Source organism: Branchiostoma lanceolatum, chromosome 17 (assembly GCF_035083965.1).
Source record: "Branchiostoma lanceolatum isolate klBraLanc5 chromosome 17, klBraLanc5.hap2, whole genome shotgun sequence".
Lineage (NCBI taxonomy): Eukaryota > Metazoa > Chordata > Leptocardii > Amphioxiformes > Branchiostomatidae > Branchiostoma > Branchiostoma lanceolatum.
The window spans coordinates 1081384-1108807 of NC_089738.1; the positions used below are offsets into that span (position 1 = coordinate 1081384).

At 40.6% G+C, this 27424-nt stretch overlaps 1 protein-coding gene across 1 annotated transcript in view; it reads right to left on the bottom strand.

Moving 5' to 3' along the window:
* LOC136422653 (neuroligin-4, X-linked-like) overlaps positions 1–24638 on the bottom strand; it is a 113293-nt gene extending 88655 nt beyond the window's left edge. Inside the window, exons 1-2 of the mRNA XM_066410481.1 lie at positions 24343–24638; positions 2507–2918 (exon numbers count right to left, since the gene is read on the bottom strand). Coding sequence (XP_066266578.1) covers positions 2507–2918; positions 24343–24426 — 496 coding nt within the window. The 5' untranslated portion in view covers positions 24427–24638. The remainder of the gene's footprint in view (positions 1–2506; positions 2919–24342) is intronic.
* Between the last annotated feature and the right edge of the window lie 2786 nt (positions 24639–27424).

Consider the following 27424-nt stretch of genomic DNA (forward strand, 5'->3'; position numbering starts at 1 on the left):
TTTCCATCATTTGGTGCATGCAGGCCGGTTAGACAGAAATGTACAGAGGTATATTCAAGCTATGCAAATTAGGACTTTTAAAATTAAAATTTTCATGATAGAATTCTATAGTTTCTGTTCTCCATCACAGGACTTAAATACATGAAGCACATGTAACTTACAGCAGGTTACAATTTTGAGCCAAATGGCCTGTGCTGAAATTTGGAAATAGTGGTAAAGGAGACAAATACCCCCTTTCTTCGTTTTTTTAAAGACGTCTTTCAAGTTTTTCTATAATTTTTCTTTTTTTTTCATTTTCAGACGTAGACGAAAAAATAGTATTCTGTGCCATGGCATGAGAATAACAATGACCTGGCATGACTGCATTTACGTTTTTGGTATACACCATTTTAGAATGATTTCCATTTTTCTTTGGCTACTGTCAAACCAAAAATTGTCTTTCTGGCTTATGTGTCACTGTGTCTGAGTCAAATGATCTGAAATTAGGCAAGACTAACCAAAAACCAAAACCGTCCAAATTTGTTCATGACGTCCTTCCAAAGGTTCAAACAAACAAACCTCCTCTACAAGGAGTCGAAATTAGCCCAAACCTATTTATGAATTAATTAGCTTTTTTATCACCACAGTCATTCCCATGAACGCGAGATACAGACATTGAGAAGGATGGCAACCTTCGGTTTGAAGTATACAGAAAACCAACCAAACCTGATAAGTATCTGGCCTTTGATTCCCATCACCAATTGGAACACAAATATAGCAGTGATTACAATTCTCTTCCATCAAGCAGACAACATTATCACCTCAGACGAAGCGAAAACAGACGAAAATAGACACCTCCGTGGGGCTTAGCCAAGTGTGGCTACCAACATTGGACCTTCAACAAAGGCCACAAATCTTCTGACCAGTCTAAGATAACACTTAAGTGGAAACCATTGACCAACAAGTTCAACATTATCATTCCGTACGTCCAAGGAGTATCGGTTAAACTCAGACGAATCTTCCAAAACTTCTACATTGCCACTAACTTCAAACCTCACTCAACTCTCAGGCAGAAACTGGTCCATCCAACAGACAGGCCTGAAAATGGCATCAAAGCCAGTGTCATTTACGGACTAACATGTGAGGAACCTAACTGCAATAACACGTACATTGGGGAGAGTGGTCTGCAACTAAGAGCAAGATACAGAGAACATCCCAGAGAGTTTGCTAGCGGCTACTCCTCTGCCATCTTCCACCCACTAAAACACAACCAGGGCCACTCATTCAATCTCGAACCCACAGATATCCTAGATCTTGAACCTCGCTGTATCTAACGGGGAGCAATATATGAGAGAATATACAATCCCACCCTCAACAGGAAAAGAGGTCTACGCGTTGAATTTCAGGCACTTGGGAAAATATTCTTGACTTGATATTCTATTGAAGACTATGTCAAGATATTTAAATTGCCTCAACCCCATATCTATTCAGAATTTTGGTGGCAAACCTATTTTCTCCAGTCCTTTCCTTAGTCACTGACGAAAGACAGGGGATGCTGTCTGAAACGTCTGACTGATTCCACATTTATCCAGTTGCTTGAGAAACTTTTCATTTTATTTTTGGTTTTCTACTTTTCCCCAAATTCACTATTTAAGATTTAAAGGAGGCGCTTATGTACAATGTACTACTCTTTTGAATCACAGCTTAGCATACACGTGCCTTTGTTTTGGAACATCTCTCATAGAGATGCCTCATGCAATCGAAGTTATTGCTAACAGTTGAAGGACCTGCAAAAATAACATAAGCACACGCCATCCATCTGTCATGGAGTGATCGGTGGAAAGTAACTTTGATTACAGGGTTTTTCAAAACTGCACTGATCACTTGAGGTCAGGAAGCGACAAGCAGCTTCAAAGACATCACTCTGTTTCCAATACGTCAAAAAAATCAATAATCCCCGTAAGGTATGTCATGTGTACCTCAATGGACGTGCTGGCCCCAAAAAAAGCCGTACTGACGAATTCGGGTGCACATTGAGCCCAGGGGGATATAAAGGGTCATAGGTAGATAGGTGGGTAGGTAGGTAGATGGGTCGGTCGGTCGGTCGGTAGGTTGGTGGGTGGGTGGGTATTAGGTAGATGGATAGGTAGGTAGGTAGGTGAGTAGTTATGTAAGTAGGTGGCTGGGTATGTAGGTGGGTAAGTGAGTATGTAGGAGAGTGGGTGGGTAAGAAGGTAGGTGAGTAGGTTGGTATTACGTAGATTTTCATCACAAATATCACGTCACTTATACTTGTCTCCAGAAATCAGATTAACATGCCAAGAAACATAGAGTCAATGTAATCACAATATTGATGATTACTACAATGCTGTGTTCTGACATAGACGTAGACGATCACTTTAACGACCATGGTCACCTATTCCCGTGTGTTCCCGTTGGTTGGATGTGCTGCAATGGTTAACCTGCCACGTCACACTCAGAAATCACATATACAGATTCACAAAATACCAGATATTTCACAACGCACCTTGAACGTCTGCCGGATAATAAACATTCAGATACAGACAGTCTTCACTCATATGGGTTATGAAGGGTCGCATGGCATTCAGCATCCGACGTACCGAAGCCGGGGACTTGTCAGTGTCTGCGAGCTCTAACCTCTGCGGGCACGCTGGACCCGGCACAGTAGAATTCTTTACGGCTGTCCATGAAGGAGGACGGTCTGCATAGCGAAATCTTCCCGGTATGGTGCCATAAGGAATCCCGAGGAATTTCACCACCGGCTTCAGGCTATCGTTGGAGAGGTCGAACCGCATTCCTTTGACACGACCATACTGGGTACGAACCACAGGAAACAGATCCTGCTGTCGGAAGCTCGCGCTGTTGATCACGGCCACGACTAGGATCAGCTGCAGAAGCACCATGCTCGTCACATTCGCCTGTACAGAAAACACAACAGTTCGGCTGAGAATTCGGCGTACTCAGAATAAATCGCTGAGATCCAGTCTATAATCGTGCATCACCTTTACAGATACTTATAGCAGCACAACTATTGCCCTTCTCAACATCATAACGAAGGCAGCGGTTGAGGAAATTTCCGCTGGGAAGGTCACTTTTACAAATGTTGGAGCATTGCCAACTGGCTTGGGTTAAATGGTAAAAGAAATGACATGGGGAGAATACCGCACTCCCTTTTACACAGCTCGACTCAGAGAGACAGCCCATTAAATTCCTCTGACGAAAGGATTATTCGGCGAGGGAAGGTGAGAAATTGCGTTAGCCGGGTCGGGAATTAAACCGCGCGTATCGCCGTAGTAATCGAGGTAACCGTGAAATAAAGTTGCCAAATGATTTGAGAAGCACGTGAATGAAATGGAAAAATACAAGTCTGCGCTAGCGTGTGCTGAACTAATACCGGATTGGCAAGTCATTTTTTTTCTTGTAAACCTGTAGGGCCGTTAGCCAGTAGTACCGCCAGAAAACATAGAAACAAGAGGTGGATCAACATCACACCCGTAGGCATGTACTTTATAAAGTAAAAATTGAGTGATGGATTTCATACTGATAATGTCTAATCAAAACTAAGGTACTGCATTTACCATGTTGGGGTTTGACTTCTTCTTTAAAGGCAGTAGATGATAAACTGTCATGATGAGTGGGTTTGTGATTTTAGTCTTCTAAATGGCATAAGCTCGGGAAATTGTAGCAACTATTTGAAAGGATCCGTTTCTTTCAGGCTCGTAGTGAATACAATGACTAACAAAATGTACCTGATACATCTATTTAGAGTTTGTTGATGGTTTTATTTCATCTTAGATTATGAAGTGTGGACGTACGGCTGGGGTTAACGTTACATGTGTCCATTGACTTATCACCAATATCCTCTCAAAGCAGAAACATACCAGATCCTAAGGTTTGACCGGGGAGTCGAGCGTTCATTACTTACCTTTGCAAAGAAGGTCATGTTTTCGGTCCCGTTTGTATGGCTGTGTCTTTATGGACAGCATAACTCAAGAAGCTGTGGATGGATCATTATGATAATTGGTTGATGGGTAGGGGTCTAAGAAACAAAGGTCAAGTTCAATAAAGGTCCAACTATCGGCTTTCTACGGCACTGCAGCTGAAGTTATAGTCGTCATTTTTGAGTGGCAGATAGCTCTTGAGACAGAAACAAGTGCTGTAGGTCTAGGCCCAAAAGCTTTTTTTAGCTGCTGAGGCCGGTTTATTATGAGACTTTGAAAGAGAATAACGCAAGAAAGGGGCCAATGGATCATCATGATTTTGGTATGAAGGCAGCTTAAGTGATGATTTGCATGATGTAATTCTAATTCTTGAAAGTGTACCACGGCTTTGGTTTTGACGGTTATTCGGTCAAAACTGAAGTGACATACAGTAAAGAAAAAAACACGAATAGCAGGATTAGTTGAGTTGAGTAAGGTCTTAAACAAGAGCAGCGACTTATTAGGACTGGTCTTGTTTGTATTCCAAGACGCAATGATACATCAGTCTCATCCGCCAGGATACAGAGATCTCCACCGAACCAAAACTTATTACAGTTTGATTGCGCTATAGTTAGCAATGCATGGCAATAGCGCCCTAATTTCGGTTTGCTTCGCTTCCCACGACCGTCGGTTGGATTAGGCGGCAAGATCGAATCGTTCCCCGTGTAGAAGCTAACTTATCCAAGGTGAAGTGGAAGAATAGTCTCCATGTCAATGTTTAGTACATAGATACCAGTTTTCTTTACATCTCCTTGAAAATGGAAGTATAGTGTTGGGTTCGTCGGTGGCTGTGGCAGAGTATTTCCGCCGCAATATCTTAACTAGAGTTCCACGACCTCAAACCTACTCCAACTGATGTTAGCCTTTTTAAGTGACGTATCATAAATGTTTCTCAGTCATTATGCCAATGAAGACCTCATTTGCATAAATTATATCCGTTCATCATCTTCTCTGCGCAAATAACACAACTTGTTCAAAGTATGAAAGTCTCATCTTAGAAATGAAGGCTATTGTAGCTTTTCTTCATAAATTATGTAAATGAGGCCTTCGCTTGCGTGATTTATGTCTAATAATGTCCATATTTACTTCCAAATGATGCACGAATGAAATTCCCATCATTTACTCCTGGCTATGGACTTACAGTATTTTCCCATCAATTTTGCAAATGAGGTATTTACTTGTATAATTGATACCTATCAATATTCCTATCTTTCGCAGTTGTACATGTCATATGTTTGAAATCCTATAATGAAATGCAGCAGATTTATAAACTTTCCTCATTGATTATACAAATGAGCTCCTAATTTGCATTTTAGCATATGATTATGTAAAGCATTCCTTAAGGTGTCTACTTACCAAAATCCATGACGATCCATCAACACCTTCTTCAGTTATTATGTTTAGCCATACCTAGTATGGCTCAACATATTGTTTTTACTCATGTTTCTTCTCCTGTCAAATCTTCAAATCGATTCATCTCTGTCATTTTTTGACCAAATGACCTGAAATTTGGTACAGAGGTAATGTAGGCAAAAGCCAATGTACGTTCTTTTCCTTTTTTTGATATTGACCTTGAAAATGATTTTATTGAGGTTTTTAGGCTATTTTTAGCATATCTTGGCCTCCTGCGCCCTGGTATTTCAACCGAATGACCTGAAATTTGCTGTATATGTGGCTTGAACAAATATTTAAAGGACTACATTCCCATTTTTGGCATACATATATTCAAAACGATTTATTTTGGGCTTTCTTGACAATATTTGCCACTTCTGTCACTTTCAATACTACATATGACCTAAAGGTCATTGACCCCAAGTGCCTTGCACCTGGCCTTGCATGCCTGTGAGCCTTGCGACCACCTGATTGGTCAATTGGGTTAATCTAATTACATGTATAATGTAGCGAAGTGTTGCACAAGGAATTCTCACGCTGAGGGGTACATGAAATAATGCTTACAAAATAGACCTCTATGAATCGGGCTACATTCAGCAATGGTAGACGGATTCGGGGCATGCCGCGCAAAACACACGGTCTCACCGTGGGTACAGGCGTTTTGGTCCCGCACGTTGTCGCAGCGGTGCGTCGCCGCTACGCGATCGAAAGCACGCCGCTGTCTGTCTCGGACCAACACGCGTCTCCCGTGATGTGTAGCGTCCACCAGGCCTTCCTACATGTCCTACGTACGGGCGTATGGATCGTAGAATTCGGCAAAAAAGGAATGATTAGGCCAGTAGAGTCAGTCCCCGGTAAGGTAAATGATTCGCCCGTTTGCGCTAGCTTGTAACGTTAAATCAATGTACCCTCTGGTGGCCAAACTTCACTGACAAACTTTCTCCCTATTATCATCATTAGCTTGCGTTAGTCTGGTACTAGTGACTATTATGTGCCGGGAATGTTTATCTATCGCACGCCTTGGAAGGAAGTTCAACCATGATAAATGGTCGGCCGTTGCGAAAATTTGGAATCCCATGCTGTTGATTTTCGTGATTGAATCTGTAAGAAAATATATTTTCATGTCGTTCATGTTTTTGGGACGGACGCCGGGACGGGGTGAATTTTTTTCTATCATAACATTTTCGTCCCGTTAGTAATGCAAATCGAATCGTGTTGAACACGAGGCAAAACACTAAAAACATGGGTCTTGTGGAGTGTTTTGGAGCGGGAAAATGCCGGATATTAGCGGTGCCGAACAGTGTACATCGTCGCGACCGGGTGACGCTCCGTCAAAACAAATCCGCTGGTGGTCTAGCGCGGCCACCGAAAATAGGCAGAAACACACAGGAAGACTTAGCACCTTCGTTTATGGGGGCAATTGTGAAAATCTTTTGTTACAAATTGTTCGAACATTGAAACATTTGGATAGATGGTTTGAAACTGTTCTAAATAAAGAGATTTTTGTGTAGTTACGTTCGAAATGTTTCCAACGTATGTGAAACTAGAGGGGCAACATTTGTGAGCAAATGCAGAATGTTTACCTTCATATGGTCTATCTTTACGTTTCTACCAGGTAGGATAAAGTGTTTTATTTAGTCAAGGACTTGATTTAGTTGATGCGTTGGCACATGTCCATGACACAGGATAAGTTCAGAAGAGACGTATGAATTCTCAATTTTCGACCTGTAAGTGACCATAATGATGACCAACGAAATGGATGCATTATTTGTACAATCAATAAGGAAGATTTATATTTCAATTGTGCTAAATGATATGTATAGCATTCTCATGAGAAAGGTAACAAGGCTCAAGAGCAACATTTATTGATATGAATGATGCAAAATATGACAATTTGAATTTGTAATACATTGGTGACAAATGATAGAATATCTAAGCTAGTGACACATGTAAATTTAAGATAAAGGTTAATATTATCAGACACCATTTTTCTACACAATAAATCTATGCTGACATTTTGCTGTGGATGGGTGAATATGTAGCAAATCTAGCTACCGCCGGCGTCATTGTTGGCGATCTTGAGTGTTACAATACAGGGATTGTTGATTGACGGCAAAATGTTGAAAGTTTTTTGCAGCTTCAACCACTATAGATATAGCAGTCTTCCAAAGCTCGACTTGATCAGCTTGACAACGACTCAACTTAAAATGACACCGGGTTGGTGTTATTGAGTGGTAAAGTCATACCGACGATGTACCCCATAAAAGTTTCACTGACTGGCCGGCAACTGTGGTAACGTTAACGTTACATGTAACGTTATATGGTAACGTCTTCGGGTGCCATAATAAGTTGCACTTTGGTTGTCCCCTGACTATATTCCAACCGCCTTGTTTTCGCCCAGCGTGCTGAATAAGAAGTTTATGCAAAGAGCGCCAGCTGTCGTCTGTGTGAAACACGGATTGGTGTATAGTTAACCGATTTTTACATAACCAAGAAAATTTGAGCATAAGCAACGGCTACGTTCGCTGCAAGGTCACGCAAACGCCGTAAAAAAGAAAATAAAGCGTTCTACGGTGACCTGCGTTTCGACTGTAGATGGCGCTGGTTTACAGTATGACCGCGGGTGACCCGGCCCCGCCCGCGGAACTCATTTGGAACGTTGTGTTCTACGAGTTCGACGGCGTGTTCCATTCAATCCTATTTCAAACAGCCTTCTAAACTTCGTTTGGCATTCTATCAAGATTCTAAAGTTCCATTTAGTGCTTAAAATGCTTGTTTTTTCACCAGTTTTCGCCGCATAAAACCATTTTTTTGCATCTATATGGGACAAAACGACCACGGTGCAGTGTCGTATGTACGGACCTACCAGATTGCTGGATTTCAAGATATTCCAAGCTCTAGTTTTGGAGATATTCATGTTTTTTATTTGTGCGGAGAAGAGGAAGAAGAAGAAGAAGAGGAAGAGGAAACGTAGCAAAAACAATATGTTTACTTCTGTGAAGGTAAACATAATAAGTTCAAACATGTTATAAGTTTCAATTCTAATTGTTTGAACACTTTAGAACTATTGTGACTTAGACATTCTTTTAATCAAAATAGTTCAAACATATTACAACTATTATATCAAAACCCTCTCGGTGACTTGGAATTGACTCAAATATGTTGTTTTTGGTCATTTCCTTCTTCTCCTGTCAAATCTTCATATGTATACTATGGAAAACTTCATTCTTCCCTGGGGTTGATCTTTTTTAATTCAATTTTGAACTGGGTTGATTATGCGCAAGAGTGTAATTTTCAGCGGATATTTTTCGACTGGTTTACATGGAAATGGCACGGAATATCCCATTCTTGCAAGGGAAGGATTCTTTAATTATTTCTTTCAATTTTGAGCTGGAATGATTATGAAAAAGTCCATTTGTTAGCAGAAGTGTATTTGTTAATCAATAAGTGGATATGGTTGTGGACTGGTCCATATTGTGTTGAGGTGCTACTGGAAGACTCAATTTTGGACTGGGTGATTCATTTTTTAGTGCAAGTATTTTAGAATGGTCCATTGTTATTTTGGGAGAGTCCATTTTTTGCATGGCGAGGAGTATGGCTAAACATGCTGTATTTGCTCGCAAATGTTGCCTCTCTAGTTCTCTTGTAAGTTTGGAAACAAAATCGACTCCTGTAGTTCCAAAAAAGCCGCTAGGGGCCCATGAGTTACCCTCCCTGCCCCTACCACACAAAAAACCTTGACCATAGCAGGAACATGAGATATCAAAACCGGAAGTTCCGTTGTAGTAACATAGAAAGTTGCTAGGGGCCCAATATCTTATCATTTTGAAGCCTCACCAAGACCTACCCACCAACAAAATATAAAGACAATCCATTCAGGCATTCTTGTGTTATCAGACCAGACAGACACATACAAGATGACCAAAGCATAACGTTCTTTGCGAAGGTAATAAAAACGGTTTGTGTGATCGCGATGATTTTTGGTATGTGGGTAGGTGTTGTGAACCTGTGAAGCTTTTGATATGAGGAAGAATCGGCGTAGGTTTTGGGCTCCTGGTAGCTTTTGTAGACATCTTTCAAGGGATATAACTGACCAAAGGAACGCCGGGTTTCAGTTGGTCAGCAAGTATATCAGAAAGACACGTATATAATGAAATGCTGATTATGCAAATTTGGAATACATTTGCACAACTAATGAGTAATAATACAGTGCTTAACTTTCCTCCAACACTTAAGTATCCAACGACCACTGTCGTCTTCTTCAGGATCAATAATGACCAATCACTGCCGAACGCAAACTCGCGAGGGTTACAGACACGTGACTCTTCATGATTTTTAGATGGTTATCTCCATTTATTTCCATGGAAATACGAACCCGAAACAACATCAACGCGTCTCTGTTGGCTTGATATATTCCATCTCGTGCCTAGTCAGGTTCATTGACCCATCTGTCCCATCACCTGGCCTGGTCAGCTCCGTTTCAGAATACACCTGAACGCACTTGGCGCAACTAATTAACATGACCAAATTATACATTTCTAACGTCAAAATTTGAGCCTTTGGTTTGATTCAGTAAAACGTTGCCAAATGTTTAAGACAATAGAGTTGATATGAAAACTGTTGCACTTATCGGCTTGTGTACTTCGTGTCCTTGTCACATCGTGCATCCAGTGAGGCTGTAGAGATATGTCCATCTTGAGAGATGAAGATAGTTCCTGTAGGTAGTCATACTAGTCGCTTATCAATATATTGCGGATGGCATCGTCGCAGCCAGCTAGGCTCGTTTTGGCATACCCCACAATGTGCCTTCGCCAAGCACTTTTATGCGAGATATGAAAGCTGAAATATTACGTTCTGATGTGCCGCAGAGCCAAAATTTGCAAAATAAAAGTGTGATTGATTCTTCACTTGACATTCATTCCCATGTGCAAAACTACATGAGTCCATCCCGAAGAAACTCAAACTTCCCGTCTACGTTTAGCTAAGGTGAAGAGTAGACTGAAGTGAAGGTCTTACGATGAACGAACCTCATCATCACCTTCAGGTAGCAATCATGAAAATCTTTTCCAAAACTAAAATGCCCCTGCAATTCCAAAAGGAGCTGCTAGGGGGTCTACATCTCAGTCACCTTTCACCTTAAAGTGATGACAATACCATATCGAGAGCAGACGAAACCAATACCGAAAATAGCAAGGGGCTAACCATTATCTTATCTTTCGTTGGTGAAACCCAACCAAACAAGAGTAGACCAGATTGAGATGATAATACTATGACCTAGTTTTCTTCACCTTCACCAGATGGTTTTAGTTTTCTATATGATGTGGTGTGGAGTGGCTGTAAACAGCATAATTCGAGCTGTGGATGGATGTTCATGATTTCTAGGAGGTGTACTGGCATCGGGCAGACAACTCGAGAACGCCTGAATTGATGTTTTCATGATTAGACCTCCCCGGCGACTTTCTAAGATGCTGCAGCGGAACTTCCAGTTTTGATATCTCGTGTTCTGAACTTGCTATGCGCTCGTTCCCATTTAAGTGTACAAATTGCTGTGGTCAGCCATTACGATTATATATATATAATGTGCCAAACTGTTGTTTTTATGAAGTTTTTAAACGAAGTCGTCATAAAAATGACAGTTTGGCACCTTATATGTGGCATATCTTAATGTCAGGAACGCCTTACTTCAAACGGTAACAGAGATTCCAGAATTTGGAGACAGACATTATAAACCACCTTGCACAGCGTACAAAAACAGTGACAGGAGCGATCTGACTTGATTTGTCGGAGGGCCTCGGTAGCTGGATTCACCATTTAACCGGCCATTCTCTGAACTGAATTGTTACGTTGTCGGCTGCTTTTTAAATTTGACATGTCTTCTCAGGCGACATCCGTTTTTAGGGCTTTATAGGACACCTATTGCTATAAATATTGCTATAACTTCTTCTAAGTCAAAACCTTAAGTGATGTTGTGGAACATAAAAGGTATTGTGGGAAAATGAAGAAAGCGTCGATAGTGTGGGTAATTTGGCTCATATCAAATCATTAAGGCTGGCCACAGCAATTTGTACATTTAGATCTTTGAGTGGTAGATAGCTCTTGAGAGGGAGAAAAGTCGTGTGGCTTTGGGCTGGAGCCGATTTTGCTTCAAACTTTGAAAGAGAATAACTCAAGAAGGGGTGGACGGATCCTCATGACTTTTGGAATGTAGGTTAAGTAATGATTTGCATATCAATATACTAATATGCAAATCAGGACTTAATTTGTAATGAGGAAATTTTATAGACCCGCTGCATTCCATTATAGGACTCTCAAACACGTGACAAAGAGAGGAATACTGCTAGATTTTGTGAATTAATACTCAATTTGCATAATCAAGGACAATATACTATAATTCCTTATGGATCTGGACATTATAGACATAAATGAGGGGCTCATTTGCATAATTTATAAGAAAATGCCTTCTTTGCTAAGATAAGACGTTCATAATTTGGTTAGAGAAGATGAACAACTGAGGACCTAATTTGCATGATAAATGAGAAAATGTATATGTCACTCGGTTAACATGACCTAGCGAAATTGTGAGGTCGTGGAAGTTTGTAACTACAGTGGGCCTTTTTGTTGGAAATTTGGAGGAGGAGGAATGAAGCAGGGGTTGGTGAACTGTCGTTGTTTTTGTCTTAAGGTCACCTTAGGTGACGATTAACATAATGAGATGCATTCTATGCAAATCAGGGCCTACTTAGAATAACCAATGAGGAAATCATATCATACCGCTGAAATGTACTATACTAGGTGGAGACGACCTAGATTCTAGGACACCAGCTGTTCGTCACCACGGATGGGTGAAAAGATGGCCCACAGATGGCAATGCGTTCCTAGTTCATACATGTATCATATGTATTAGTAACTTAGAAAGAGAGGAACATCGATAGAGAACATCGGCGGAAAGAAGCTGTGTTAGGTTTCGGCCTCCAGGCAGCCTGCTCTGGAAAAGTATACAAGGGTGTTTTGGCGACCCCTCAGGGGCGAGCCTAATGGAATATTTATATTGCGTACAGTTTGCAAGAATTCTAGGAATTGCACAGGAATGTGAAAGTCCACGGGAAAATAACTCAAGAATGCCTGGATGAATTGTCTTCATATTTGGTAGATGGGTAGGTCTTTATAAGACCTTACATTGATGCGATTTTAGCAACTTTCTATGGTACTGCAGGGGAACTTTCGCTCTTAAAATCTCGTGTTCTGAACATGCTATGGTCATGATTTTTAAGTGGTGGATAGCTCTTTGTCGGGAAAATAGGTCCTGTAAATAAGGACCACCTAGCGGCTTTTTTTAACAGCAGGAGCTGATTTTGTCTCAAACTTTGAAAGAGAACGCAAGAAGGGGCTGGCGGATCATCATGATTTTTGGAATGTAGATAGCTTAAATGATGATTTATATAACCATGTGCCAATCATGCAAATCAATATTTAGTTTACATAATTAATGAGGAAAGTTTATAAATCAGCTACATTCCATTGGATGGATGGATGGATGGATGGATGGATGGATGGATGGATGAATGATGGATGGATGGATGGCTGCTTCTTCGTTTCCGAAGATCACTGGGAAGGTTGTCCTCCTCTATTCCATTATAGGACTCTCAAACACATGATATATGAAAAGTTCTGAGAAAGAGATAGATATTGATAGATATCAATTATCAAAATTAATACAAAATTTGCATAGTTAATGACAAAATACTATAAATACATAGTGGTAAATTATGGGTATTTCATTCTTGCAACATTTAGAAGTTGAGTAAATATGGCCACTATTAGATATAAATCTTGCATATGAGGGCCTCATTTACATAATTTATGAGGAAATGGTACAATATCCTTTTTTGTGAAGACAAGACTTTTATACTGACAAGACTGTTATTTGGGTAGAGAAGGTGATCAACTGATACAATTTATGTAAGTCAGGTCCTTATTTGCATGTGGGCTAAAAAACGGAATAACTAACAGACACCACCGTCGCCATGGTAACGTCTTTTTATGTTGCCAATCTTGTTGTTATTTTTTAAACTTTAGATACTCAAGGAAGGATCGAAAGAAGAATGGATGGATGGATGGAGGGATGGAGGGATTTTTATTATTTTAGATGAGTACGTAGCTAGGAAAATACTATATAATTACTTCGTTGAAAGCAAAAGGGAGTAAATAGTAGAACTAGCTCTGTATATATATATAAATCCAACTTAAACCGTATAAATCTATCTCTAACCGTATCTTGAAAGGAATACTTCTCTCCTCTAAGTTTCCGTTTGATGCCTTTTGGTGCCTGAGCGCTCTTGAACACCAACATGTTTGATATTACATAAACACACTCAAGAGTAGTCGACATGCCTTCGGAGACCTCACACCTGTAACATTTAGAGCTTTTGTGAATTTCTTGTTTAACTTGAATTAATTTGTCTCTATACTTATGCAAAAGACCACAGCATGTCCAGGTCAAAAGATACAAAAAACGGAAGTTCTGCTGCAGTACCGAGGTCACATACCGGGGGGTGGGGCAACATCGACCTTGACCTTGGTCTCTCCAACACCCACCCACATACCAAATATCATCGTAATTCATCCAGAGGTTCTTGAGCTATGCTGACTATAATAGTCCGGAAACACAAAAACACACATACACCCAGACAGACACACAGAAACACACAGACACGCCAAAAACAATATCTCCATTTTTCATGGAGATATTAAAACACATGGATGCCGCAGCTTGGTCAGCATGTATGGCACAAAGTAATGATCGCGTGTGTAAGATTCGCGGGAAACTGTTTGACCTTTGATACGCGAAGGTCCATCCGTTTGGTGTCATGACTTAAACCGACTACCGAATCTCCCATGGTGAGAAAATTAAGATGCTGGGACACATACCCTGAAAGAAAACACATTATTTAGCCAAGCGTAATTTTCACAATAGGATAATGAGGCAAACTGCCTTATTGTTCTTATTACCATGGCTGCTAAGCTGAGAAATCGACTGAAGCTGTCGACCGTCTTCAGAGACGACAAGAGCCAAAGAGACCATGGTAGTTCGTTCTAAGTCGGTAAATTGCATTATAGAGAAATTAAACTGTTCACCAACTATAGCAATGGGACTGAATGGAATTCTCGACCAAATCAGTCTAATTTTCTGACTACAAAAGATCTGACGATTCTCCACTCCTCTTAGTTTCCCGTTCTTCTTAATGTTTCACTTAGTGTCATGCCGGTCCATTTTTTATATTATCGTCCCATCTTTCCCATTGCCTTCCCCTAGGTCCTCTTCCTTTCTCCCCGGATGGTTTCTTGTATGATAGTTTTAATAGCTCTTCCCGATGACTGATATGCAATCCCTAGAATATTCCAGAATTATCTCATCTCTGTTTTCTGTATTTTTTTCTCAAGTGTTGCTGTCCAGGATTCACACGCGTAAGGAACGTACCGGTCTGATCTGGGATATGAGCTTGTGGTTCTTGTGTTTCCAGATAGGCCTAAATCTTGTCTGTCTATCATGGAGCCTTTCTCTACTAGTTGTGATCCTTCATCTGTAACTGCGGACTCTATGTATTTTGATTGTTTGACGGTCTCCAATTTTGTTCCTTTAACTGTTATTTTCGTGATGAAGTCATTATATTTCACTCCCCATACCGTAGGTATGAGTAGAGTAAAATATGTTGTTTTCATAGGTCGTCCATACTACAGTTTGTCATGTACTCCTTCTCCTACTTCTGCCAAATCTTCTGCCAACTTTTTCATTTGGGGGCCAAATGACCTGAAATTTGGCATGAAAGTAAAGTGGAGAAATACCCCCAAACAGTTCTTCCAGTTTTCTTCTATAGGCCTTTTAAGTTATTTCATTGACTTTTTTTGGTCATTTTTAGACAAAATGTATACTGGGCTCCTGTGCCCTGGTATTTCAACTGAATGACCTAACATTTGGAACACTGGTGCACAGTACTACTAAGATACCACCATCAAAGGGCCTAACCATTGTACACCTCAATATCTGTAGTTTGTATAGCAAGTTGGACCAATTGCATGTATTTATGTCTTCCAACAATGTTGATGTTATGACGGTTAGTGAAACCCACCTGGACAGTACGATCCTGGACTCAGAGCTACACATAGAGGGCTATCACCTGTACAGAAATGACAGAAACAGACACGGGGGTGGGGTAGCCATATATGTGTCAGAGGCGTACAGCCATACAGAAGTACCTGAGCTAAAACAGCCTGGCCTGGAGGCAGTTTTCTGCACAGTAAACATACCTTTCACTAAACCCATCACCATTGCTTCTGTGTACAGACCACCATCAAGCCCTGTAGAGTTTTTCTCCCTGTTGAGGGATGCTCTTGAGAAATGGAGTCTGACCATGTCAGACTCCTAACTGTTTCTACTGGGCGACTTCAATGTTGACATTAACTCACACAGTAGTCCAGGTGCTAAGTCTCTAAAATACCTAAGCCGTGAGTTCCAACTACAGCAGGTGATAAATACACCAACTCGAGTAAACGAACATTCGAGTAGTCTGATTGACCATATCTACTGTAGTGACATACACCGAGTTAATGACTATGGTGTAGTTCATTGTACGCTTTCTGATCACTACGCAGTGTATTGTATTAGAAAGGGTAAACGTCCAAACTCAGCCCCTAAGTATGTAACCTCACGCAAGTTTACAAAGTTCCAAGAAGAGGACTTTCTCACTGACCTCAGGGCTCTTGATTGGAGCTTGGTTTACCAGACTACCTGTGTAGAAGAAGCATAGTCAATATTTAAGTCCTACTTTATTACCATTAGTGACATTCATGCTCCCTATATCTCCAAGCGCTCTAAAGCTATGCAGCCCCCATGGCTCTCAGCAGACATAAAGAAAATGATGTTTGAAAGGGACAATATGAAAGCTAGGGCTCGAATGACTGGGGACAGCACAGACTGGGAGGGTTACAGGGCCACACGGAACAAAGTAAACAGACGAGTTAAGCAGGCAAAGGCCAACTACTGCCAACACAAGCTGGAAAACTGCTCGTCAGAACCAAACCAAATATGGACAGCAGTTAAGGAAATCCTACCCAGAAAGAGCTCTGTTATCACAAAGACTCTCAACTGGGCAGGACAACATCTCTCAGATCCACTCAGCATAGCAAACTGTTTTAACAACTTCTTTGTTACAGTTGGCAGGAAACTTGCAGAGAGGTTCAAACAACAGACACTGACCCTACAGTGCCCCACAGTATACAGACAGATCTCATCCACCTTTCAATTCAAACAGGTTAATGATCACTCTGTGTATAAAAAACTCAGTACATTGAGCAACAACAAGGCAACAGGTCTTGATCGTATTCATTCAAGACTGTTGAAAGCTGCAGCTCCATGTATCTGTAAACCTGTCGCTCACATATTTAACATGTCCCTCTCCTCAGGTCACATTCCAAAAGAATGGAAAAGGGCCAGGGTTACACCTATACACAAAGGGGGGGATCAAGATGACCCAAACAACTACAGACCCATTTCAGTGCTACCAGTAATTATGAAAGCATTTGAAAAGGAAGTACATGGGCAGTTCTTAGAATATCTGCATAAACACCAGATTCTTGCTACCCAACAGTCAGGTTTTAGACCTGGACACTCTACAGCCACAACCCTTCTTGATGCCACAGACTACATGTTACACAACATATCTAATGGTAAACTTGTGGGAGCAGTCTTCTTAGATCTTAAAAAGGCATTCGACACTGTGGATCAGAATGTCTTACTACAGAAGCTGTCTTGGGTAGGTGTACAGGGGGTTGAGCTTCACTGGTTCACTGATTACTTAGCTGGAAGGGAACAAACTGTTAGTCTCAATGGATGTGAATCCGACTTCCTACCAGTTACATTAGGGGTACCCCAGGGCTCTATTCTGGGCCCCCTACTGTTCATTCTGTACATAAACGACTTACCTTCATCAGTCTCTACTGTATGTAAAGTATGTCTGTATGCAGATGATACTGCTATTTTCTGTTCCAGCAAGGACGCTAGAGTCATAGAGAACACCTTAAACTCCGAGCTAGCAAACCTTGCCACATGGCTACATTCAAATCGTCTAACACTGAATGTCGCTAAGACTAAGTGGATTCTATTCGGTAGTAGTGGGAAGCTAAGAGCAGTACCTCCACTTAGAATCCAGGTTGATCAGGAAACAGTCGAACAAGTGTACCAATTCAAATACCTAGGTGTTCTCCTTGACTGCAATATCTCATGGAACGAACACATTGATATGGTATGTTCCAAGGTATCTCAGAGAATAGGTTCGCTAAGACGCTTAAGATCATGTCTCACTGTCAACATTGCAAGTATGTTATACAGAAGTATGATTCTACCACTACTGGAGTATTGTGACATTGTCTGGGAAAATTGTAACATCACCAAGCAGCGACAACTTCAGGTCCTTCAAAATCGAGCTGCCAGGGTCATCCTACAAATGAAGCGACGATCCAGTGTCCAAGACCTACACAGCAGACTCAACTGGAAGTATCTGACGCAGCGGAGAAAGGAACACATGTGTGTGATGGTCTTTAAATGTATTAACGGGCTTGTCCCAACATACCTGGATACCACCTTTGTACACAACCACCTGTTACACAGCCACAACACCAGACAAGCCTCTTTGCTCCATAAACCCAATTACACAAACACAGCCGGCCACCGCACATTTGCATACAGAGGAGCAACATATTACAATACACTTTCGGCGGACATTGATGATGATGATTTTATTCGGTAAGAAGCTCGCGGATTATGTGACACCATAATCCGAATTCCGTTCTTATTACAAAAAAGGTTTCCACATACAATCTTGATACAATTTCCATAATCACAATATCATTACATTTCGAAAAACTTGCACAATAAAATCCAAACTTTCTTAAATCGAGTTAGCCACGTCGATACATTATCACGTATGACATAACGTGAAAAGAAAGAGAACAATATAATACATATAACATATGATACAATAAAAACAGTGCTGATGGTACTACTGACATTAGACATGCACCAACTCTACGGCAGTTTAAAGCTGCCATGGACACACTCCTCCGCACATTGACCTCTGACCTCCACCGTTGACGTTTTTGGTTGATCTCGACAACTGTTCTCTGTAATGACGCTTCGGTTTATTTGTATATATTGTTTGTTGTCCTCTGGTTGTCTCACTGAATGTAACACGATTCGTTTTTGTTATTTATTTAGTGGGCCCCCTTGGAAATCAACTTCAAATAAGTTGAATGGGCTACCCACTTGTCTGAAGATGAATAAATAAATAAAATAAATTGAGCATATGCCCAAATGACTTTTTTTTACACTTTTGACATACACCACTTCAAAATGAGTTATTTTGGCATTTTTGGCCATTTTTTACCAAAAATGTACATCTTTGGGCTCTTATGTCCTTGTGTTAAAGCAAATCAACAGGAATTTGGTATGAAGGTGCTTAAGACATATGCCCACAGGATCTACGCTCATGGCATACATTACTTCAAAATGGTTAGATTTGGAATTGTTGGCCACTTTAGACCAAATGTGTATATTCTAGTCTCCTGCGTCAGTCTATGAAAGGCAAATGACCTGGAATTTGGAATAGGGGTGGCTTTCACACAAGAGATGGAGAAGGGGTGACATAAAAGAGTCCATTCTGCATCCACTCCCAATTCGAGGGAGACGTGCTGGTTCTTGCAGTGAGCTGCCGGATGACTTGCTTACGCTCAAGGTCCGCCTTTCCCCAGGGCACAACGCCGGGGCGCAAGTCCTGACATGTCTCTGGGAACAGCCCGGGATCGAACCCGGGTCACATTGTTTGACAGCCGAGCGCTCTACCACTACGCCACACAGACGTCACAATCGCCTATGCTACCATTGACTGCACTTGTGGCCTTATCATAAAGGTGCTTTATTGTCCTGTTTATGTAAGACTCACTTGGTGTTGTAAAGCCTCATTGTTGCCCATAGCGCTACATGCCATACCCTATTCAATGTTTTCTCGATATCCACGACGACATGGTAGAGATCTTGATGTTGTTGTTGATACATTGTATCTCTTGCATAGTATCCTTATAGGTTGACTATTTCTTCTGTTATACTGTGCCCTTGCCTGACGTCGACTTGGTCCTCTGCAATAATGCTTTCTGCTTGTGGTTTTAGCATGTTCGGTAGGATCTTCAGCATTAACTTACTTGGGTGCTTGATAAGTGTCAATCTGATGGTGCGGTGACTTTGGCACCTCTAAGGGATGGTTATGGCTGGTGACAGAGCCCACGGTTTAGCCAGATTCCTGTTTTCCATACTTTGTAGCATATTATGTTGAGGGTGTCTATCATGGTTTCTCCACCTGCTTTGAAGGTCAGGGACGGGGGAGGTCTCGACTTCCAACAACTTTTGACATATAGCTCCAACGCCATTTGGTAAGAAAGCTAAAAGGACTGAGAGATTCAGTCTAGACTTGCAGCAAGTCCATTTTTTTAGTTGGCAACCATTTTATTTTCGTCAAAAAGCTGTACTGTTTGTTAAATTTATTTGTCCCAGTTCAAGTGGACATGTCGACAAAAACTTCCATCTTTAAATAAAATATCGCACAAATTCCTCGTTCTTGCCATGTTACCAAGTCATTATAGATTAATATAAGTCTCAACCAGTTGCAGGCACATCGTCAGTTGTATCGAGATACATGTATAAACAATTTCTCCTACTTAAACTCATTCGTCGCTTCGAACGTCACAAACGGTCTTGTTGCTATCCCGCCCACTCGTCTCACCCCAACACACACACGTGCCAACCACGCCCATAAGTACAAATTTGACTAAATTCGCCTACTTCGCCTGGACAATACCCGTCGAGTGGAACAACCTCTCCGCCCACGCTGTAGACAGCCCCTCACTGGACACCTTCAAGAGCAGGCTGCTGTCATCACGCACGTAATCCTGCGCTGCAGCTGCGCCTCCTCTGTCAGCTGCGTGATATCCCTACCAGGGAGTTTGCAGACTACGAACTAGAACTAGAACGATGACAGCCTTTTCTTTTATCATCAGCCATCAGTTATTGACCTGTGGCCAACTCAAGATTCTGTCTCAATGAGGTAGACGAGACCTCATTACCACAATGTTGTTTTAGCCGACCAAAAAAGTCGATGTTTAATCACGCAAACGACATTGGTGCTCGCGCTAGATATGAAATTGCGTTTGATTTACTAGTCCACGTAGACGACTGTTTATCGATCGGGTCAGAACAAATTGGAACATCTGGGAGGGTTCTTAGAACGAGTATTTCGCTTAAAACGTAAGATAGCATCCATCCATTCTGAAGTGAAGACACGTACTTAATATGACATACTAACTTTGCGAATGTTGATATCTAACTGTCTAACACATGTTTGCAATATCAACTAAGTTCAGTCAACTAACTGTCATTGTTGGATCTTGGGAGTATGTCTTCTTAGTAAAGCCATGTATACAAACACCCGGAAAGCTTGACCACTCGATCAATGTCATTGTAACAAGGCGTCGGACGGCCGAGTGGCTAGGCTAGACAACTCGAGATCGAGAGGTCACGGGTTCAATTCCTGGCCTTTTTTTGGAACTACAGGAGCAGGTTTTGCTTCAGACTTTGAAAGGGAATTACTCAAGAAGGGCATGATGAATTGTCATGATTTTTGGTAAGTAGATAGCTTGAGTTATAATGTACATGATTAGATACTTATTATGCAAATCAAAATCTACTTTGCATAATTAATGAGGAATGTTTCCGCCAAATTCCAGGGTAGGGCTCTCAAACATGTGACACATGTAACTGGGGAAGAGAGAAATATTATTAAATATCGACTATGCAAATTAAGACCTCATTTGCATAATTAATGAGGAAATACTACAACTCAAGATGAGCTTGATGGATGGTCATGATATTTGGTATGGAGATAGCTTACGTGATGCTTCGTATCATTAGAGGATAATTATGAAAATCAGATTCTAATTTGCATAATTAATGAGGCAATTTGAAAAACCCACTGTGTTCCATGATATGACTATTCGAATATGTGACATTTGTAACTGAGGAAGAGAGGAACGTTGACAGATAGAAAATATGCAAATGTAGGTCTAATTTGCATAATTAATGAGAAACTACTATAATTCCATACTGGTTAATTATGGCAATTTCATACTTGTGGCATTTGGAAGTTATGTGAAAGTGAACATCGTTGAATCAAATTATGCTTATAAGGACCACATTTGCATAAGTGATGATAAATGCTAGCATAACGTTCTTTGTTAAGCTCATACTTGTTATATGGGTGAAGACGATCATCTGGTATGATTTATAATTGATGAGAAACACTCCCAATACGTCAGTCATAAAGGTTAAATCATTTGGCGAAGGTATGAGGTCGTGGAACTCTAGTTCTATTTGCTGATGTTATACATATTTTTCTTTCACACAGATTTTTATTCGTTGATAAGACTAACCAACCAAGAACTAGAAAAAGTCATAACATGGTTTGAAGTTAGCTGTCTGTTAATGTTAGAAAGACTTTTTATCTTATCTTCTGGATTGAAAACAAGACATACTATAGAAAAAATGCCAAAATCTTCTTAAAGACCCGTCCCCTCTCCCAAGAAGGCCAGGCGACATTCCTAGGATTTCTAATTGATGATAGATTGACTTGGAAGACCCACATTGCTATGGAAGTGAATAAAATTTCAAAAACTGTATCATGGGGACATTTTCTAGCCCAGAGAACTTTTATTACCATACCTAACGGTTTAATCTACCCTTACCTCATCTATTATGATACTGTTTGGGGAAGTGCCTACAGAATGACCCTTCACCTTATATTGATTGTGCACAACAAAAAATTGTCCCCATCGCCACTGTTTCTACACGCACTCTTTACCCTTGTTTGAAAAACTTAGAATTTTGAATATTTTTGACGTAAACAGATTTCAACTTGCCCTTTTCACAGCCCAATACATTAACCACAATCTGCCTTTTGACGACTTTATTGATTTTCGCTCATAGTTTCACAATTATCATACACGCCAAAGCTCCAAATTACACATCCCTCTATTCAGAACTTCTTTGGCCCTAGTCATATCGCATTGGAATAAGTAGGGACTGTGAGATGCATTTTACAGTTAACCAAATAAGGATAGAAATGGACATGGTAACTCATAACTAATCAAAACGAATTGTTAGTAGAGGTATTTGCTGGACTTCTTATTCTAGAAGGGGTCTATGGCTTCATATAAGCCTGGGAACTATGTCAATTCATCAGTGCACTTATATTTGACATCAATTGCACGAATACTGTCGTTTCTATGAAAATGTTTGTTCTTGAGCTTTCAAACCGCGCTGTCGGCTTTGCAAAAGGCCTTCTGTGGCTGAATTTTGAATATCTGTGGAACGGTCCTTCTATTAATAGAATGCCAACTTGGTGTTTGGTTTCTTTTGACAAAATAACGCCCAGTCAGTTATTTTTGAGAAAATAGTGGAGGAAATTACGGTGCCCGTTGAAGTCATGGCAAGTATCCTAAAACTCGCGTGAGTTTTCAGTTGGTTGTGGTTTGGTCGGGTGGTCTTTATCGGTGTCTCTTCAAACGCGACGCCGTGTGCATGACGACACAAAACGTCCCGTACTGTCATAATACTTAAAACATCAAATTGCGCCTCGTTTGAAAATACAGTCGGTATAATATTCTCCTTCATTTCTTTTCCATACGGCTTCAACGTATCTAATCAAACTGGTTCCGTAGTATGGAACAAGGCTGCGGATATCGATTGATTCAGCAGCTCATGTCAATAAGATATCCCCTAATCTACTAGATGGACTTGCGGCTCTATCATCTCTTCCTATTTGTCAGAGATGCATTCTATAATTAGAACTGCTTATAACTAATGTTTTAGAGAAACTCTTCATGCTCTCTTCATGTAAAATGTTGGACGTACCCCATCAGGTTGAGGGCGGTTATAACAGAAGAGATGTAGATTGGTCGCGAAGGGAAGAATTATAAGCATGGTGCAATGGGCAAAACGTTCCGGCCGTGGCGGCAATTTCACTCATGAATAAAGTTGATATTATTGAACAAACGACAGAGCATGCTGTATTATCTATTAATCATTTGAGTGGGTATTGATCGTAAACGTGCTTCCTTGTCCACCCGAATTCGTACGCCACGAAGAAAAGATTGTGAGAAAAAAATGTAACGCTTCGTTATTTTCCAAGCCCCTGTAATATCAGCAGTTTGTACTGTCCCTGGGTATCACAAATATATTAGTCATCATGAGTTTGTCACATTTTGTTCGCTGTACGATACATATATTTTGGACATGTACGCTTGCATGCTCTAACGTACATTGAATAGGTATCGTACTTTTGCGGAAACTTAAATACGGAAACAAACCCTTCAGGGTGTCACAGAATACCCTGTTGCACCAGACTGCATCTGTTACCGCCCAGCATAAACTCCCCACATACGCGTCGTCTTTACTATATTTCCTGGAATTCTCAAGGGTATCGTTGCATGCAATTCAAGCCGATTTAGTCCCCACCTCCAAAGCGACGGAATGGCGTATTGTGTGTCGCAAAATAGGCAAGTGTAAACACATTTCCTACGTTATAACCATTGGAAATTGTCAAAGATAATGTTTACACTGTATAGTAGAAACAGCATTAGTAGAAAGTGGATCTAGGTCTTGTATTCACAGCAAAGAGCACTACAGTTATCGCACAAATATTAGTGGGCATCCTCTAGGAGAAGGTATGTTAATATTAAATCGATTCCCTGAATTCAGTACACATCAACATTCCAGTTCTTCTGCGAACTTCCTGGGGGCAATAACGCACACGCTACCTTGGTAAATCATTTCAGGTTGCATGTGTAAAAAATACATGGAATATATTCATACCTGTAACGATGTGAACACGCTGTGCCGATCCATAACAAGCGCTGAAAGCCGGGATGCTATTAAATTGATGCCGTAGAAGGACATAGTAAATGACGTGGAGCGCTGCCCAGCTCGGGCGTCCGTTAGCTATGGCCCCTTAAATCGGTATGTCGGCTCTCATCGTCCCCGTCTCAATACGTCAGACCTACATGTTTCTTGAAGATGGTGAAACATGAATGTTAGAGGGAAACGTGTAGATGAATTGTCAGTCTCAGTCCTTGATACGTCCGAGTGATTTTGTACGATGGGTAATGCCTACAGATCTGAAGAAACGCATACTAAACTGTGTCAATAATTTTGATGAATTTGTCCACGTATTCTACAAAACTACAGATGGGGAATTACATACCATCACTGTGTAAACAGCTTCCTGTTTTCAAAAAAAGATCGTTTCTTGTGAGTTAACATAAAATGATGACACGTAATATACACATAAGGATTACCTTCAGACGGGGCAATGTAATCATCATACGATGTTAGTGACCATGTGGTTTTATTGTCGTATTGAACGGCCATGTTGCTATAGAACCTCGGTAGCATACTATGTGAGTCATGCCTTAGGCCCCATTTCCACTAGGCGGCGATCGTTGACCGACCGTTGAGCGACCAAATATTTGCCAAATCGTGAAGCGGTTGCCATAACCTCCTAAACAAGAAATGCTTTTCAATAGCTGGCCATTATGGATAACGGTGAGGATGAAGTGGTGGCAGAAGCTTGTTTGACTGCAAGTGCACGGTCTGGTCGGCGACCGCACTGGCAGAGTATGGTTGTCCATACAGGGTTGTGCATGTGCAAGTAAACAGTTTGGAACAATGGCAATCAATTTAGATCAGGTGCAGTATAAAATGTAGTTTTATTACCTCCATGAAAAGTGGTATAGTTTTTGACCTGTGTGTGTGTTTGTGTGTCTGTGTGTGTGTGTGTTTCCGTATATATGTGGTCAGCATAACTTAAGAACCTATAATGAATTGTAACAATACTTGGTATGTAGGTAGGTCTTGCAAGGACGAAGATCAAGATTGATTATAGGCTTCCAGGCGACTGATCCTCGTACTGCAGCAGAACTTCCGGTTTTCGTAGCGTTTGGCCTTGACGTGTTATGGTCTTTTGTTTTGTGGCTCATAGTTTTCGATGTAAGGGAGAAGTGGTGTAGGTTTGGGCTCTTTAGCAGCTTTGTCTGGAACTGCAGGGGCGTTTTTAGTGAAATTCTTTCGAGGAGGATAAGTGAACAAAAGGATTTCCATGATATTCGGTAAGCAGGTAGCTGAGACAGAGATGTACATAATGAAATGCAAATTATGCAAATTTGGACTTTAGTTGCATTATTAATGAGGAAAACCTGAAATTGTAGTGTTTCCAAAATATGACTTTCATAATTGTGAATTATGAGAGAGATAAAGCCATATTTAGTGTTTATAACATACAAACAAGAGTTCGGAGACCTCATATCTCCATGACATATTCTGATCATGCAAATGACTTTCACATTGACATAATCTATGCTTGGTCATGTATACCTTGGTCCAACTTACACAGGTTACAACGTTACCCGTCCAATCATTTACCACGTAGAAGAAGTATGGCACTTTTGCATTAAATTGGGAATTCATTTGCATAATTGGTATGTGTTAATGTTCCACATGCCATAAGCTATTTGTGTCCTACAATGAAATCATAGATTTTCCTCATCAATTATACAAATTAAGTACCAATATGCATAATTTGCGCTTCATTATGTACATCTCTGTCTAAGTTACCTGCATACTAAATATCATGGAAATCCGTTGTTCCTTTCTTCAGTTATTCTCCTTGGAAGATTTTGACAAAAACGCCCCTGCAGTTCCAGATCCAGCCGAAAACTACACCACATATACCGTCCTTACATCACAAGCTATCTGCCACAAAAAATCATGACTATAGCACGTCCAGGTCAAAAGATACAGAAAACGGGAGTTCTGCTGCAGTACCATGGTCACATAACAGGGGGGGGGGCAAATATGACCTTTGTCTTCTGAACACCTAACAACATACCAAATGAGTTGCGTAGTAGAGCGCACCTTGCCTACCATTGTTTAATCTTATTCATTTTCTTAATGATTTTTGTTCCTGGGCAAATTTTGCTGCCATAGGTCCAGTTTTCTGCTAGGGAGGACAGACGAATGTCTATTTTAAAAATCTGGCCCAAATTGGTGACCTTCGACATGTTTTAACCTCTGATTGACCCCTGAATCATTCTCCATTAGGACAGGGTGTGAAATCCTGGTCTCATGTAATACTTCTGGCTTTAGCTCGTTAAAATGCCGGAATTGACCTCCTGTTTTTCTTTTACCAAAACAAACTTGACAAATCCAGCTTTGTAGTGGTGGTAAAGATTTGAGGTTTGAAAAGTAGATAAATGTGTTTTAACGTGATTTTTTTTTATGGCTTAACCATGTGTTGCATTTTGGAAAGTCTGTTTACTGGTCCCTCTCCAAATATCATTGTAATCCATCCAGAGGTTCTTGAGTTATGCTGACTACAAAACTCCGGAAACACAAACACGCAGACAGGCAGACAGACAGATAAACACACACACACACACACACCCAAAACAATATCTCATATATCTAATTAATATCTAATAATATCTATAATATTTTTCATGGAGATAACAATCACAGGATGAGTCATTAAAGATTGGTAGGTCAGCCCCTTTTCTAGTTTAGTTTAATTAAGGAATGAATGAATGAAGACCTTTATTGCACATTTCTGCCACACTTGGCTAAGTACAGGTCACAACAAAACAAAATACAAGTACAGTTAACGGATATAAAAGAATATGACTATCATTAGATAAATTCTACTTCTCCTCGCCTTTCGGTTATAGTAGATATAAAAGTGCATCCAGGAGGCGTAAGTAGAAGTAAGAAGATATATATTACATAAGCCGTGTGCGTCGGACAACGAAACTGATTTAAAAATCTTTAGACATGTAACGTTATAACTTAGACAAGTACTAACAACATACTAGCATATTGTACTGATTACCTATTGCAAAGTTCT